The sequence below is a fragment of the Nymphaea colorata genome, chromosome 9 (genome assembly GCF_008831285.2).
Source record: "Nymphaea colorata isolate Beijing-Zhang1983 chromosome 9, ASM883128v2, whole genome shotgun sequence".
NCBI lineage: Eukaryota > Viridiplantae > Streptophyta > Magnoliopsida > Nymphaeales > Nymphaeaceae > Nymphaea > Nymphaea colorata.
In genome coordinates this window covers 24,788,780-24,804,444 of record NC_045146.1, presented here as the reverse complement: position 1 = coordinate 24,804,444, position 15,665 = coordinate 24,788,780, and the positions used below count along the sequence as shown (strand labels likewise).

Here is a 15,665-nt window from a genome sequence, read left to right as displayed (position 1 = left end):
ACCTTTTTCAACCGTACAAGTTGGAAAATGCCGATGCCAGGACAGCTGGACATACTATTACAAGAATTTAAACAACAGATTTGGGAAGTCATACTTTTCCATAGTATAACATAGTATAAATTTATTCAGAAACTCGGGAAATAAAGATCATGACATTTACCAACAAGCAAAAGAATATGACGGAAAAAAATTTCCTTATAAGATCAAAGCTTTCTACAAACCGATGACCGTACCAACTGCAACTGGCAGTAAACTTTCCTGGGAGGTAGAGATTCAGATAGAGTATTGGAGGTCTCATTACAAACAAAGGTAATAGCACCAAGCCTTTAATAGGGGCGACCACAGCCACACTTTATTACGGCTTTTAGCTGACAACAAAATTTCGATCATTATACGCTCCACAGAGACAAATTTATCACAAAAATTGCATGAAGCTCAGAAAAAGAACTGCTGCCTCGTTCCAAAGACTTCTAAACCCACTTCCTAAATAACTACACAGGCACTGCTCACTAGTTAAAAAAATCTAAAAAATATAATAACAATAATAATCTACCTAATCAAGCTAATGAATAAAATTCCAAGATAGTTCCAAGAAGAAAGTGTAAAAGATATATCATAATGGAACTCTGCCCAAGAGACATGAGTCAGCATCTTATTTTGCTCCTTGTCATGCCGACCAAAATGGACGTCTTCAATCACATTAATTTCAATATATTGATAAACTGCAGCTTGGTCTAGATGTATTCTCCCTATATCTATGACATGGACTGAGAATTCAACCTGTTATTGATAATATTTCGTAGCAATGGGAGCAAACCAACAAGAGCTATCTGCAACTGATCTGAACTATTCAACCGAACACTAACTTGGCCAGAACCTCTGTTGTTCAAGTTTGCACGAGCAGTCATGTTCGTGCTTCTTCCCACAGGAAACTGAGACTGTAGATTACACCCAATAGCAAGATCTCCATGCCAGTCCATGATGGAGAGACCAAAGGTAGATAAACTCCGGCCTATAGGATAATCTTTATCTCGGAGAGTGGCTTCCAGACTACCACCGTAAGCTACATCACTTCTTCCAGCCATAGCACCACCACTCATCACGACCTTGAACCTCTTGTGAAGCATTAACTTGTCCTCAAACTTTAGTCCAGCTGACAGTGCATCACCTAGAAGCGTAACAGAAAGACCAGCTGCAGCTTTGTTGCATCTGTAATTACTGAATCTTGTTTCACCACGCAATGTATACGCAATCTCTTTTCCAACTGTCTGCATGTCAAAACCTAAAGAGGTTGCTTTTTCTTCTCCATGTTTTATTGAACTTGCACATTCTAACTGTAGATTGGACTCCTTCTTGTCCTTACTAAATTGACCAGAAATGGACAATGGAATTTTGTCTTTTACCACAAACAACCTTTCTACATTTAACCCTTCATAACCAACATCATGGTCCCAGCCATGAGCTTCAAATACTGGCCTCACAAGCCACGGGTTTGAGGAATCAAGGTAACGGTACCTGTGTGTAGGATTGTCTGAATCAAAAGAAGCAGGTAACGCCATATCTGGCATAGGTACAGGCACTGTTGCAGAACCACCACCTTCCTCCATGTTTTCGTTATCCATCTGCGACCCTTGTTTGCCTGATGCTGCCATTTTCTTCAGCAACTTACGTTGTTTCCTCTCCTCTTTCAATTGTTTTTTCATGAAAAGCTTTTCTCGATAATCCAGTTCATCAAAGTAGGCTTTCCGTTGCTCTTTACTCAACTTAGATATTTGTGCCTTGGTCAAGCGCTTAAAAGGAGGCAGCTCATCATATTCACACTCATCATCAGAATCAGATGACTCATCCAAATCGTCATCCATGGCATCATCATTACCAAATTGTTCTTCGGGAACTCTTAACTGAGGTCTCGACTGGAGAAGAGAAGATAAGAGGAATGGTAGAGGAGGAACTCTGGAACGCACTCTGAAAGGCTTTCCCGGAGGATTTGTTTGTAACTTCAACAGTGCATTAGCTTCTGAAAGTATCTTTGAGGCAAAAGAGAGCAACAGCAAGTGTGGTTTCCACACCTGCCCGTTAGGCAACACTCTCTGCCCTGCCCTGTTTGTCCTGCAAGCAGAGTGATTCTCCACCAATGAAACAGGGTTCATGAGTCGCATGTCTCCTGCAGCTTGACGGATGGCCTGTTGAACAACATGAGAGCGCTGTGCAACAAATGTTTCATAACTGAGTGTGCCACCTGGACCTTCAGGTGGTGCAGAAGCAGCATGAGTCAAGACTACAATGGCATTAAACCAAATTGCTGGTCCAAAAATATCAGTTATTGTACGCAACAATGGTAGATCTCCGTAATCTCTGCTCTGCATATCAAGGCGATCAAGATACAGGACTATATCAGGAGGAGTCTTCTTGATAAATCTTTTCACAGAATTGAGGACTTTCTCATTGTGACGCTGATCAAGAAAGGAAGTCAATAGTCCTGGAGTGTCAATTACTCTAACTTGGATTCCCTGAACCGTTCCAACAACAGCCTGGACTTTCTTTGTGCCTATCTGAAATGCATCTGTAGTAAATTTGGCCTCGTCAAATATAGAATTGATTGTAGCACTCTTACCAACTCCAGTCTTTCCAAGTACCATGATGGTGCAAGAGAAATCAAGACCATCCTGTCCTGCTGCTTCCAACTGCTCAGCCAGTGCACTTGCTCTGTCAAAGCTAAAAGCCCCAGCCCTACTCCCCCGAAGCTGCTCTGCCAGGCCAAGCCTGTAAAGAACCTGGGCCACCACAGGATTATGTGGAGTTTGACCAAGCCTGTGAGCAAGGCGCAAAAATTTCACACGAATCATTTGAAGCTTTTCACGTGTCACACTATCTTCATCTGTTTCCCCATTGACAGTTTCTTCGGTCAGCTGCAATCTAGTTGTGGTTGTAGTTCCATTAGCCTGTGCTTGCTGCTGGCCACGAGTGGCAGGCTGTAGCAAGGATGCGCCTGATCCAAGCCCAGAAGGATGAGGTGGGCGAAGGCTATTAGTTGAACCTGCAGTCGATGAATTTCCAATGGGCTTTGTACCTGATTCATCGGTAGTCACTGTTAGTCTTTCACGAGTTCCTGCACATTTGAATTATCCAAAGAGAACCGAATGTAATTAGGTTCAAGAAAGGGAAAAAGTTCAGCAATGACTGCGCACAGCATACAAACAACTCAATAGGAAAACTATAAATAAAAGTAGGTAATTCAAGAAAGAAGATAAATTCACCTTGTTGTTCTCCAACTTCAGTTGTGTGTTGCCTGCCTCCAATTTCTGACTCCCTCGCACATTCCACGATACTAGCTGTCGAAGGTCCAAGACAGTTACTAGTTACCACAGCTTCGTTCCCTTCTAGAGAAGGATGCTCCATCGCTTCTTCAAAAGACTCTGACTCGTCGGTCACCAGATACTCTTGCTTCATTTCCTCCACCTTCCTGCTCCCACTTTCTGTCTTTTTATCTTCTTCCTCCAGAGACACTCTATATTCTCCTCCCTCAATAGCTTCCTCAAATGTATCTTCTTCGTCCACATCCTTGACTTCATCATCCAACCTCTCCGCCACCATCTCCTCGGTCAGTCCCAACTTCTCCGAACCACATTCATTAACTACCCTGTCGCTGTTCACCGTCATCATCAAGTGAAATTCTACCGCAAGTCACGCCCTGTTCTACCAACCAAAGAAAAAAAAACAGCAAGAAAAGAACAATTAAAAACTGTATCATGATCAAACTTAGGAGGGAAGGAAAAGGAAAGAAATCCCAACTCGTTTTTAACATGGAAAAGCAACATTGATTTTAAGGCTGCAGAATGGGAAATTCTCACCATTGACATAGTCAAATAATGAACATGAATCTCTCCATTGAAAGCAAAGATCCCCATTCGACAACCATCAGGTCATCTTCATCGCCACTTAAGACTAGAAACAGGGACGACAAAGAGGAAACAAGGGAAGAAGAAGCAGCCATGCATATGGAAAACCCTATGTGAATATGTCCAATGGAAAGAGACAACCGGATTGTACATAAATCGACATCCGCCAGAGAAACCAGATATGAAAATAGAGGATGGAGACCAGACAGCTGAAAAAAGACGAATAACGAAAAACCCTCTTTTCTCTGTCGTAAAAACATGACCGAAAAATGGCGGTGGCTTGCAACGACGATGGAAAAAGATGAAAGAAAAAAAAAAACATTATACCTCAGCCAAAAACCAAACATGAACGTGGCCATGGCGACCTAGAAACCGCCTTATCCGTTTCCAACAAAAAATTAGTATTGAAATGGTGAGGGAGAGAACAAGCCTGAAAAACAAAGAATTGCCGAAGGCCCCTCTCCCTCCGCCAAAAACAGCAGTCATTGTCTCGTCGGAAGGAGAGTGAGAGAGACAACCGGAAAAACGAACGAGGGAAACATGAAAAAAACTAGAACGAGAGAAAATCTTACCGGAAACCAGCGGTTGTCACGCTGACGAAACTCTCTCCTCCCTCCCCTTGGCAGATCGTATGATGATGATGCCGCAGCTGCCTACAGAGGCAGACGAGAGAGAGACCACGGATAGTGTTCAGGTCAGCCTTGGCGTGTCCCGCTATTATATGGAGGACGCTGATGAAACTGAGTCCCGGTCCGTGTTTGGACGAAAACATATAGTTCAACACAAGGCTGACAAATTAGCTTCTTCTTCAAAACTTTCACTTGGAAGAAGTGGTAAAACCTTCCACTTTGAAGTGTGATTTTTCAATGACAAATTGTATGAAGAGCATCTCCATGTCAAGTTTATCGAAAGGCGACTGTGGTCCTTTCTATACAAGTTCTTAAGATCAAGCTTAATAAATCCCGATTAGTACAATCCTATCATGGATTAACTAATAATGGAAACTAGAACAGGATTCGAATGCTAATCTATTACGAACTTGCTGATTCAATTGTGAAAACAGCTGTTCGAAAAGGGGCATAGCCAACCACTGAAACTCTTGTTTCAATGATCCTTGATGGGATCGGACTTATCTTATTTAATTTGAAGATGACTTTTTCTCAACAGGGCACTCTAGTGGCACCGTCACAAACTCATCTCTTGCTAACATCTGTGCAAGTTGGCCGAGTGGCCTTAGTTTCAAGATGAGGCTAGCTTTGTTGTTTGTAGCATGATTATAGTCTGTTTTCAGAACTAAGATCAAATACATTTTGATCTCCCACTACAATTCATCTTAATGAAGCTTGGGACTTTCGTAGGAGCACAAACAGGTCGTGTAGTGGGAATTTGAATTCGAGTAGGATTCAGGAATGCCAGAAAATGTAAATCTCTGGATAAATCGGATCCATCAGATCCCTCCTATTAGAATCTTACCAACAAACTCAGATGCCTCAGCTTCCGTCACTTCAATTTTGAAGGGGTGTCGAGAGATGGTTGATCTGAAGCCAAAAATTGTTGTCTCGAACTGAAGCTAAAATTGTTTTCCACCTAAAGCAATCCAAAGGGACAGTAGAAACTTTTTCTGTAAAAAACCGACGTAAACAAATAAAAGCTTTTTAAAATTTTCTGATTGAAAGAGGTGGAGCGTTTGGGGGATCAGAATGGTAAGACTTGGGTGCCCAAGCGTAGGCGTCGGAGCGAACACCCTTCGGCAGGGTAACAGCTCCCTCTTATAGCCGCCGCCCGCGCCTTTCCCCTCCTCCTCGGTACAGGACTAAATTTCGAAACCCTCATAGCCTTCAAGTCCCACTGAATGGCCCGAAGATCTGGAACCCCACCTCTGATACCTTCACGACTTGCACCTTTCTTAATTTTCTTTCTTCTTATAAGACATGATAACTTGTTTTTTGCTAACAGAGTTTAAGGGAAACCAGAACCTGCTAACAACTTATATGATAACCAATGCAGACCCATATCTGAATTAGAAATATGGAGACTCGAAAGAAAGAAGAAAAGAATAGACATCGACAGCCATTGACCCAGATCAATTTGATCCAATTCAGCCTTGTTAAGCTATATCATTGATAGAATGCTCTATTTGATTTCCACGCTTTTCTTTTGTTTGTTTGCTTCGGCTACTTGCTTCGAGTTAGAGTTTTAGTTAGCCTTAATGAGTTTTTGGAATCTTCTTTGTTCGCTTGAGTACCTTTTTTTTAACCAATACCATTTTGGGTAGATAGGCGAGCTTTTGGTGTAATCACAAGCAAACAATTTGCTGTGATTTGTCTATGGCAGGGTTTCAGCAAGTTAGCTCCTTAAGTCGCGAAAGGCCACCAGCGTCACCAGCGGCCATCCACAATCGATAAGTCTAAATACCTTTTCCTATAAAATAGAAGCAAATCACGGTGCTTAGCCAGCTAGACATACCTTTTCAAGAATTTCAGCAACAGTTTTAGGAAGACATACTTTTCCACAGGATAAATTCATTCAGAAACTCAGGAAAAAAAAGATCACGACATTAACCAATAAGCAAAAGAATATGACAAGAAAATTTCCTTGAAGATAACAGCATTCTACAAACTGACGACCGTACCAACTGCAACTTGCAATAAAATTTCCTGGGAGGTACAGATTCAGATGCAGTATTGGAAGTCTCATTATAAACTAAGAGATAATATTACCACTCCTTTAACAAGGGCTACTACAGCCATACTTTATTAAAGCTTTTAGCTGATAACAAAATTTTGAGACAGTAGGCTTCAGATCATTATACGCTCCACACATGGACGAGTTTGTCACAAAAATCGCATGAAGCATCAGAAAAAGAACTGCTGCCTCGTTCCAACGACTTCTACAACCAATTCCTAAACCCAATTCCTAGATAACTACACAGGCACCGCTCACTAACAAAAAAAAATAACAAAACAAAAAAAATAACAATAAGAATCTATCTAATCAAGCTAATGATTAAAATTCCAAGAGAGTTCTAAGAAGACAGAATAAAGCTATATTGTGATGGAACTCTGCCCCAGAGACATGAGTCAGCATCTTAATTTGATCCTTGCCAGTTGCCATGCCGCCGACGAAAATGCACAAGTCTTCATACGTATTAAATTTCAATTTATTGATAAACTGCAGCTTGGTCTAGATGTATTCTCCCTATATCTATGACATGGACTGAGAATTCAACCTGTTATTGATAATATTTCGTAGCAATGGGAGCAAACCAACAAGAGCTATCTGCAACTGATCTGAACTATTCAACCGAACACTAACTTGGCCAGAACCTCTGTTGTTCAAGTTTGCACGAGCAGTCATGTTCGTGCTTCTTCCCACAGGAAACTGAGACTGTAGATTACACCCAATAGCAAGATCTCCATGCCAGTCCATGATGGAGAGACCAAAGGTAGATAAACTCCGGCCTATAGGATAATCTTTATCTCGGAGAGTGGCTTCCAGACTACCACCGTAAGCTACATCACTTCTTCCAGCCATAGCACCACCACTCATCACGACCTTGAACCTCTTGTGAAGCATTAACTTGTCCTCAAACTTTAGTCCAGCTGACAGTGCATCACCTAGAAGCGTAACAGAAAGACCAGCTGCAGCTTTGTTGCATCTGTAATTACTGAATCTTGTTTCACCACGCAATGTATACGCAATCTCTTTTCCAACTGTCTGCATGTCAAAACCTAAAGAGGTTGCTTTTTCTTCTCCATGTTTTATTGAACTTGCACATTCTAACTGTAGATTCGACTCTTTCTTGTCCTTACTAAATTGACCAGAGATGGATAACGGAATTTTGTCTTTTACCACAAACAACCTTTCTACATTTAACCCTTCATAACCAACATCATGGTCCCAGCCATGAGCTTCAAATACTGGCCTCACAAGCCACGGGTTTGAGGTATCAAGGTAACGGTACCTGTGTGTGGGATTGTCTGAATCAAAAGAAGCAGGTAATGCCATATCTGGCATAGGTACAGGCACTGTTGCAGAACCACCACCTTCCTCCATGTTTTCGTTATCCACCTGCGACCTTTGCTTACCTGATGCCGCCATTTTCTTCAGCAACTTGCGTTGTTTCCTCTCCTCTTTCAACTGTTTTTTCATGAAAAGCTTTTCTCGATAATCTAGTTCATCAAAGTATGCTTTCCGTTGTTCTTTACTCAACTTAGATATTTGTTGCTTGGTCAAGCGCTTAAAAGGAGGCAGCTCATCATATTCACACTCGTCATCAGAATCAGATGACTCATCCAAATCCTCATCCATGGCATCCTCATCACCAAATTGTTCTTCGGGAACTCTTAACTGAGGTCTCGACTGGAGAAGGGAAGATAACAGGAATGGTAGAGGAGGAACTCTGGAACGCACTCTGAAAGGGTGTCCAGGAGGATTTGTTTGTAACTTCAACAATGCATTAGCTTCTGAAAGTATTTTTGAGGCAAAAGAGAGCAACAGCAGGTGTGGTTTCCACACCTGCCCATTAGGCAACACTCTCTGCCCCGCCCTGTTTGTCCTGCAAGCCAAGTGATTCTCCACCAATGAAACAGGGTTCATGAGTCGCATGTCTCCTGCAGCTTGACGGATGGCCTGTTGAACAACATGAGAACGTTGTGCAACAAATGTTTCATAACTAAGTGTGCCACTTGGCCCTTCAGGTGGTGCAGAAGCAGCATGAGTCAAGACTACAATGGCATTAAACCAAATTGCTGGTCCAAAAATATCAGTTATAGTACGTAACAATGGTAGATCTCCATAATCTCTGCTCTGCATATCAAGGCGATCAAGATACAGAACTATATCAGGAGGAGTCTTCTTGATAAAGCTTTTCACAGAATTGAGGATTTTTTCATTGTGACGCTGATCAAGAAAGGAAGTCAGTAGTCCTGGAGTGTCAATTACTCTAACTTGGATTCCCTGAACTGTTCCAACAACAGCCTGGACTTTCTTTGTGCCTATCTGAAATGCATCTGTAGTAAATTTGGCCTCGTCAAATATAGAATTGATTGTAGCACTCTTACCAACTCCAGTCTTTCCAAGCACCATGATGGTGCAAGAGAAATCAAGGGCATCCTGTCCTGCTGCTTCCAACTGCTCAGCCAGTGCACTTGCTCTGTCAAAGCTAAAAGCCCCAGCCCTACTCCCCCGAAGCTGCTCTGCCAGACCAAGCCTGTAAAGAACCTGGGCCACCACAGGATTATGTGGAGTTTGACCAAGCCTGTGAGCAAGGCGCAAAAATTTCACACGAATCATTTGAAGTTTTTCACGTGTCTCACTATCTTCATCTGTTTCCCCATTGACAGTTTCTTCGGTCACAGGCAATCTAGTTCCATTAGCTTGTGCTTGCTGCTGGGTACGAGAGGCAGGCTGTAGCAAGGATGCACCTGATCCAAGCCCAGCAGGATGTGGTGGGCGAAAGCTATCACTTGAACCTCCAGTGGATGAATTTCCAATGGGTTTTGTACCTGATTCATCGGTAGTGACCGTTAGCTTTTCGCGAGTTTTAGCTTCACTTGGCTTATCCAACTTCATGGTTTGTGACTTTTGTTTTTCAAGCTGCTTTCCAGAAATTGCACTAGCAGAATTTTCAGATTGAGTATCTTTGTGAAGGAGAGACCCTTGCACCTTGTCGTTTTCTTCTGTACCAAATTTAGAAGTCTGAGATGAAGAAGGTGACACAATTTCATTAGACCGGGATTGAAGCTTGGCACGAGAAATGGGCTCTAGTAAAGGTACAGAGGAGCCAAGACCCACAGGATGGCTTGGAGGAACAGGAACATCCATGGAACTTTCAGCTGATGAATTAGTTGACATTTTCACACTCAAATTCTCACTGGTTATGGTTGACTGGAACACATGTTTGTGCAGCAGCTCTTCAACTGATCTCAATTGTATAGATGGCTCTGATTCTTCTTCAGAAGAAATTTTAGAAGTTGCCTCATCATGGTCCCTTGGAAAGATTTCAGTCTCACTAAAGATCAACTCTTCTGCTTCCGCAGCATCCAGCTCTTCCACTTCATCAGGTGAACCAAACAGGTTATCAATATCTCCTGTGGACGTACCGCTGGTTTCTCCTTCTTCTTTTCTAAATGTTCCATTAGTGTGTTCCTTCTCTGCAGTTGCAGTATCATCCACAAATGATTCAACCGGAGCAGGCAGATTTCTCTTGCCTGCCCCAGTAGAAACATCCTTGTAAAGCAGATTTTCCCCTCCCTCTTTGTCGTCAATATCAGCATTTTTAATGGGAATTTCTATCCTGGCAAAAACATCCTCCGGAAATTGATTCATAGTCTCTCGCTTTTGATCAACAATATCAGAATCAGCATCACATAATTCATTAGAAGAAACTTGCATATGTTGAATGACCCCACCTTCAACCTTCTCTTGAGCAACAGCACTCTCCTTACGGGATTCTTCTTTGCCACACTGCACATCTTCCACATCGCCGCCCACCAGAACGTTACTCACTTCTCCATTTTCATTACTACAATGCAGAGGACCAACCGTTCCTGCACATTTGAATTAGCCAAAGAGAACCAAATATAATTGAGTTGAAGAAAGGGGAAATGTTCAGCAATGACTGCCCACAGTATAAACTATAAAGTATAAACACAACTGAAATAGAAAACTATAAATGAAAGTAGAAGTGAATTCAAAAAAGAAGATAAATTCACCTTGTTGTTCTCCAGCTTCACTTGTATGTTTCCTGCTTCCACCAATTTCCAACTCCCATGCACGTTCCACGAGACTAGCTGTCGAAGGTCCAAGACAGTCACTATTTACCACATCTCCATTCCCTTCTTGAGAAGGAAGCTCCATCGCTTCTTCAAAAGACTCTGATTCGTCGGTCACCAGAGACTCTTGCTTCATTTCGTCCACCTTCCCACCCCCACTTTCAACCGTTTTTTCTTCTTCCTCCAGAGACACTCTAGATTCTCCTCCCTCAATAGCTTCCTCAAATGTATCTTCTCCGTCCACATCCTTCACTTCATCAGCCAACCTTTCCACCACCATCTTCTCCTCCTCAGTCAATCCCAACTGCTCTGAACCACATCCATTTTCAACAACGGTGTCACTGTTCACCGTCATGATCAAGTGAAATTCTACTGCAAGTCACACCTTAATCTACCAACCAAAGAAAAAGAATGCAAGAAAGGAACAATTAAAACAGCATAATGATCAAACTTGGGAAGGAAGGAAAAGGAAACAAATCCAACCTCGTTTTTAACATGGAAAAGCAAACCATGATGAGAAAAGATGGAAGACCCACCCAACATGTCACCCCATGCTCCAAGAAGCAACGAGAAACATGTAACTTTCTTACAAAGAAATGAAGTTCAAATGCTCACAGTAACATGAAGTAGGACTTTAAAACATAACGTAACACTTTCATCATTTCCCAAAATGGACAGTACAACTTGGCTTTCTCTCCAAGAGAACTTGTGCAATCCATCTACATCTCATGCTGAACATAACAATCAAAAGATAATACAAAGTAAGTACTATTTATATCAGGAACTTGGATGGCTTGACCAATTACCTGTCACTTAACCACCTTGCTCGGAAGCTCTTTCTTACTTTGCTGAAATGGGAAAATACTTAAATAATAAGTCTTATTGGCTCAGTGAGCAGATTTACTACAAAAGAATTTGACATGCAATTAGTAAGGTATAATACAACAAAAAGATTTGAGTGCACAAATGCAAATATCATAGACTTCATTTATGCTTGCTGTCAACTTATAATTTTGAGCACCTTGCTTGCATATATGCATCTCTTTTATGTGTCTTTCTCAATGTTTGCTCTATCACTTCAAAGGGAGACATGGTCTCCTCAATGAGGTTCCATTCTTGAAGGACTCATTCCTTCGTGGAATCTTGCGACGTGAATATTATGTAGTCAATCTGGATTCCCAAAGAAGTTAGAAACGTTGCCTTTCCAGGACTCCCTTTTTCTATTATGGACATCCAAAGTTGGCAACAAGTTAACTAATCAATAAGTATTTATAGGACTTGGTTCTCTCGCCTTGAGGGGCTATTCTTATTTGGTCACCAACTTTAGGCACCCCTTACGACCAGTCATTACAAAGACTTGCTTGATAATCTTATTATTAACTCTTAAAAAACTTAGGTTCTTATAACAAATGCTCCATTAGAAATGTGACTATATATATATATATATATATATATATATATATATTCATTGGTAGGTACCAGGCCACTTGGGGGTAAGGGATAGAAACCAGTCCTCTTCAATTCATGTTAAAGAGTGATTAAACAAAATATGAACCTTCTAATGTGTTTATAAACATTAATTTAATATAAATCATGTTTTAGTTCAAGTCATTTTTGTAAAAAAATGATATTTATAGTTTATAGTCCATAGTCACAAATAATGGCGAGGTTTCTCTCGGGGTATAATACGGCGAGCATGAAAAAACGAGAAAAATATAGGAAAATAAAATAATTGAGAAACTAATAACACAAACATCAAAATATAAGTAAATTTGCAACAAATAAAAGGTATAAAATGAAAAAAAATGTTTGGCATTAAAAAAACTGAAAAAAAGTTAAAGCGAAAAAACACGTTGAAAACATGTTTTTTTTGTTTTTAACGTTTTTTTCAAAAAAAAACACGTTTTTTAAAGTTTTAAGCGACCATTTAATTTATCGGATTTTTTCGAAAAAAAAGTGTTTTCTGTGACTATGGACTATGAAAATTTTGATGTTAAAAGAGCTGTTCATTTTTTTACTAGTAAAAAAACATTATTCAAGTAAGAAAACAACTAATTTAATATACGTTTTTCATCAAATCACTATTAAGATCATATATATAAGGTTAGATTTCAAAAAAAATATTAATAATTAATTTCAATAGGTCTGGTTTTTGTCTCTTACCCAAATGGTCTGGTTTTTACCAACTTTCCTATATATATATATATATATATATATATATATATATATATATATATATATATATATATATATATAACAGTTTTTAGTACAGCAGGGGTAAATCTCTTTTAGTAGACATCTAATTAACTCTTCAAATCATGTGCCACTAGCGATAAACCAATCCAAATCTGTAACAACATTAGAAACAGCTATAATGTTAAATATCATATTCATCAATACTTAACAATTCAAGAATATGCAATACACTTACTTATCAAAAATCTGCTCACCACAAATGCAAAGACACTATGGGTCTCCGAGCACGTTCTTGTGAGCACCTACGCGAGCCAATCCTCCTATTGAAATCAATAATATGGACTTATTCATAGGCCGCACGTTCTAGACCAAATCCGAATCTACGATGACATCCAAAAACCTGTTTTCCTTCAGCCTCATACCAAAACTTAATTTTATTGTACTGTAACTTTATTAATTCTCATATTCTTTAATCGATATTCATTCTATTTAAGACCCCCAAAGGCTGATCAGACCTACCAAGAACCCTCATTGAAAGCAAAGAAAACATGGTTTATTCTAGGCATGCTGGTAATAATCGTTTTTTTTTTCTCCAACCATGATACATTAGGCTTCCCCATTTCAAACCAATCTACACCCCACTTCAAAAGAAAACCCTTGAAACCACAGATCTACATGTCCAAAAACCTTTTCAAATAGCAAAAGAAAATAGTAATTCCTTCCCACACATACCGAAACTAAATTCCCCAAATCATACACTCCCAAAAATGTCAACCGTACATATCATTAAGCCCTTGTTAAAACGTAACAATCTCACAACCTCAATATCCATGCTAAGACTAGACGAACTCGAAATTTATCTCCCCAATTTACCCAAACAATTCTCTACACTGCAAATTTGAAAGAAGAATCACAAGCTGAAGGGAACCAAAAATAAAAAATCAAATCTCACCCTTCCAGCTGCGCCTTCTTCTTCTCTCTCCTTCCCTCTCTAACTTTCTCGTTCTCTCCTTCCCTCTGGCCTTCGGTCGCCACCCCCACCTCTCATTTCTCCCTCTCTCGTTCTATCTAACTCTAACCCTTTGTTCTGTTTCGAAAAGAAGAGGGGAGGAGGCAGTCGGGCACGATAAGACCCTCTCTCCTTTACAAAACCGACCCTTCTTTTTAATTCTTTAGAAACATCTCTCTTTCTTTAAAATGTTTCCCCTTGAAGTAAAACACGGGTGTAACACAAACATCACACAGAAAAACAAGAAAGGGGAAAAAAATCGAATGAATTCGTATTCAAGAAATGATCGGAACCGGGAAGAAGGAAGCTCCTCAACAGGGACCTTTTCCTTACCTGATCCGCTGAGGGTGAAGAAAGATGAAGGCGTCTGCGATAAGAGTGTCCTGGAGAGCCGTGAAAAAGCGCCCTATCTCCTCCGCCGTCCCTCCCGCTCTCTCTCTCATTCCCTCTAGAAAAGAGTTCCCATTTCCCTCAGCTACCTTTCTCTGTCTTGTATCGTCCTCGGCGCTGCCGCGAACAGAGGCGTCGGAAATCGGACGGCTGCCCTTTGTTGCGTGCGGCAGATCTGACGTAGGCTGCGAGAAATGCGAAGTAATCCGGATCGGATATTACCGGATCTGCCAATCCAGATCTGTAAATCTAATGGTGAATGGATTTAGGAGCGGCGGAAAATTTATTTGATTTATACACAATCCGTCGGTTAGACCAGCTGCCTCCCACTATTGTATAATCCAAACACCTGCATATGTTTTTCCAAATTTCTAAATCAAATATCTAATAAAATGGCGCTGCCAGACACAAAATGAAATAGCTTATTTTATAATTATAAAATGCAGAGACAAAGTTAAGAATTTTTCGTTGTAAAGACATAAATATAGTTTCAAAGTTCAGATCTAAGTTAAAATGAAATGTTTAAAACTTATAAATAACAAGGGAATGGAGGCGACAGATTTTCTTTAACCGATCTATTGCTGAGGAAAAGACGAAAGAGAAGAGTTGAAAAAAGAGGAAGAGATTATCTGGAAGAGGAGTGTTTACACATAGGGCACACGAGCCGAGCCCGGGTTTGGCCAGCTTGAGCTCGACTCAAAAAACTCGAACTCAAGTTGAGCTCCTTATAGCAAGCTCAAGCTCGACTTGTTTAACCAATTTAACTCATTTAATTCATGTGAGCGTTTAACTCATGTAACTTGTGGAATTTTGTTTCTGGCTTTGGCAACATTATATAGAGTATTGGTTTGAAAGTTGAGTCAAGTTCTTGAAACTCAAACTCAACTTCTTTATCTTTTAAAGTAAGCTCAAATTAGGCCCATTAAACGAGTAGGCCCATTAAACGAGTCGAGTGTGAGCCGAGTTTTTTCGACCAAGTTTGAGTTGTACTAATGTTCATGTGTTTGTTATATCAACTCATTTTTGTTATCTAATAAAAATTAAGTTTGAAAGAACGCGAAAACTTGGTTTTTGTCTCGTCATCCAAAACGTATAAATCGGACTTCTAAAATTAAAGTGGTAGAAGAACATAGTTTTCATTTTAATTGTAACATCCAAAACTCGGTCTTGGAGGTGAAATAATCATGCACATTTTTAGATGTGCTTGTACACGAAGCAAGCAAAAAAGCTCTCGAGATATTTACACATTGTTTTTTAGTTTTTTTAATAGTAAAAAGCAACCATAATCAATAGTGGGCTCCATCGAATACACATTATCCACAGGGATGCATGGGACAAATACATGCAGACAAAAGCATCACATGATCGACATCACTCTATACTGTTTTGCCTCTG

At 40.3% G+C, this 15,665-nt stretch overlaps 1 protein-coding gene across 4 annotated transcripts; it reads right to left on the bottom strand.

The window, feature by feature from the left end:
• Positions 1-177: 177 nt before the first annotated feature.
• LOC116260228 (translocase of chloroplast 101, chloroplastic-like) lies at positions 178-14,368 on the bottom strand. 4 transcript variants are annotated; one of them, XM_050079728.1, is made up of 5 exons: positions 14,214-14,368; positions 11,482-11,523; positions 10,616-11,066; positions 8,588-10,450; positions 178-2,239 (listed from the first exon to the last, which is right to left on the bottom strand). In XM_050079728.1, exons 3-5 carry the CDS (start codon positions 11,028-11,030, stop codon positions 756-758), a joined length of 3,762 nt encoding a protein of 1,253 aa, XP_049935685.1. In that variant the 5' UTR covers positions 11,031-11,066; positions 11,482-11,523; positions 14,214-14,368; the 3' UTR covers positions 178-755. The 4 variants fall into 4 exon arrangements, with proteins under 4 accessions (XP_049935685.1, XP_049935686.1, XP_031494254.1 ...); XM_050079729.1 differs by having other exon boundaries at positions 178-2,774; positions 9,123-10,450; XM_031638394.2 differs by lacking the exon at positions 178-2,239 and adding an exon at positions 13,107-13,191 and having other exon boundaries at positions 6,626-10,450; positions 14,214-14,355.
• Positions 14,369-15,665: the final 1,297 nt, after the last annotated feature.

What these genes read in the sequence shown, in the direction of transcription:
- LOC116260228 (XM_050079728.1), bottom strand. Translation starts at nt 11,030, where the DNA reads ATGACGGTGAACAGTGACACCGTTGTTGAAAATGGATGTGGTTCAGAG. An exon ending in TGAAGCTGGAGAACAACAAG is followed by an intron (nt 10,451 to 10,615) that starts GTGAATTTATCT and finishes TCAAATGTGCAG; the next exon opens with GAACGGTTGGTCCTCTGCAT. An exon ending in TGCACCACCTGAAGGGCCAA is followed by an intron (nt 2,240 to 8,587) that starts GTGGCACACTTA and finishes CTGAAGGTCCAG; the next exon opens with GTGGCACACTCAGTTATGAA.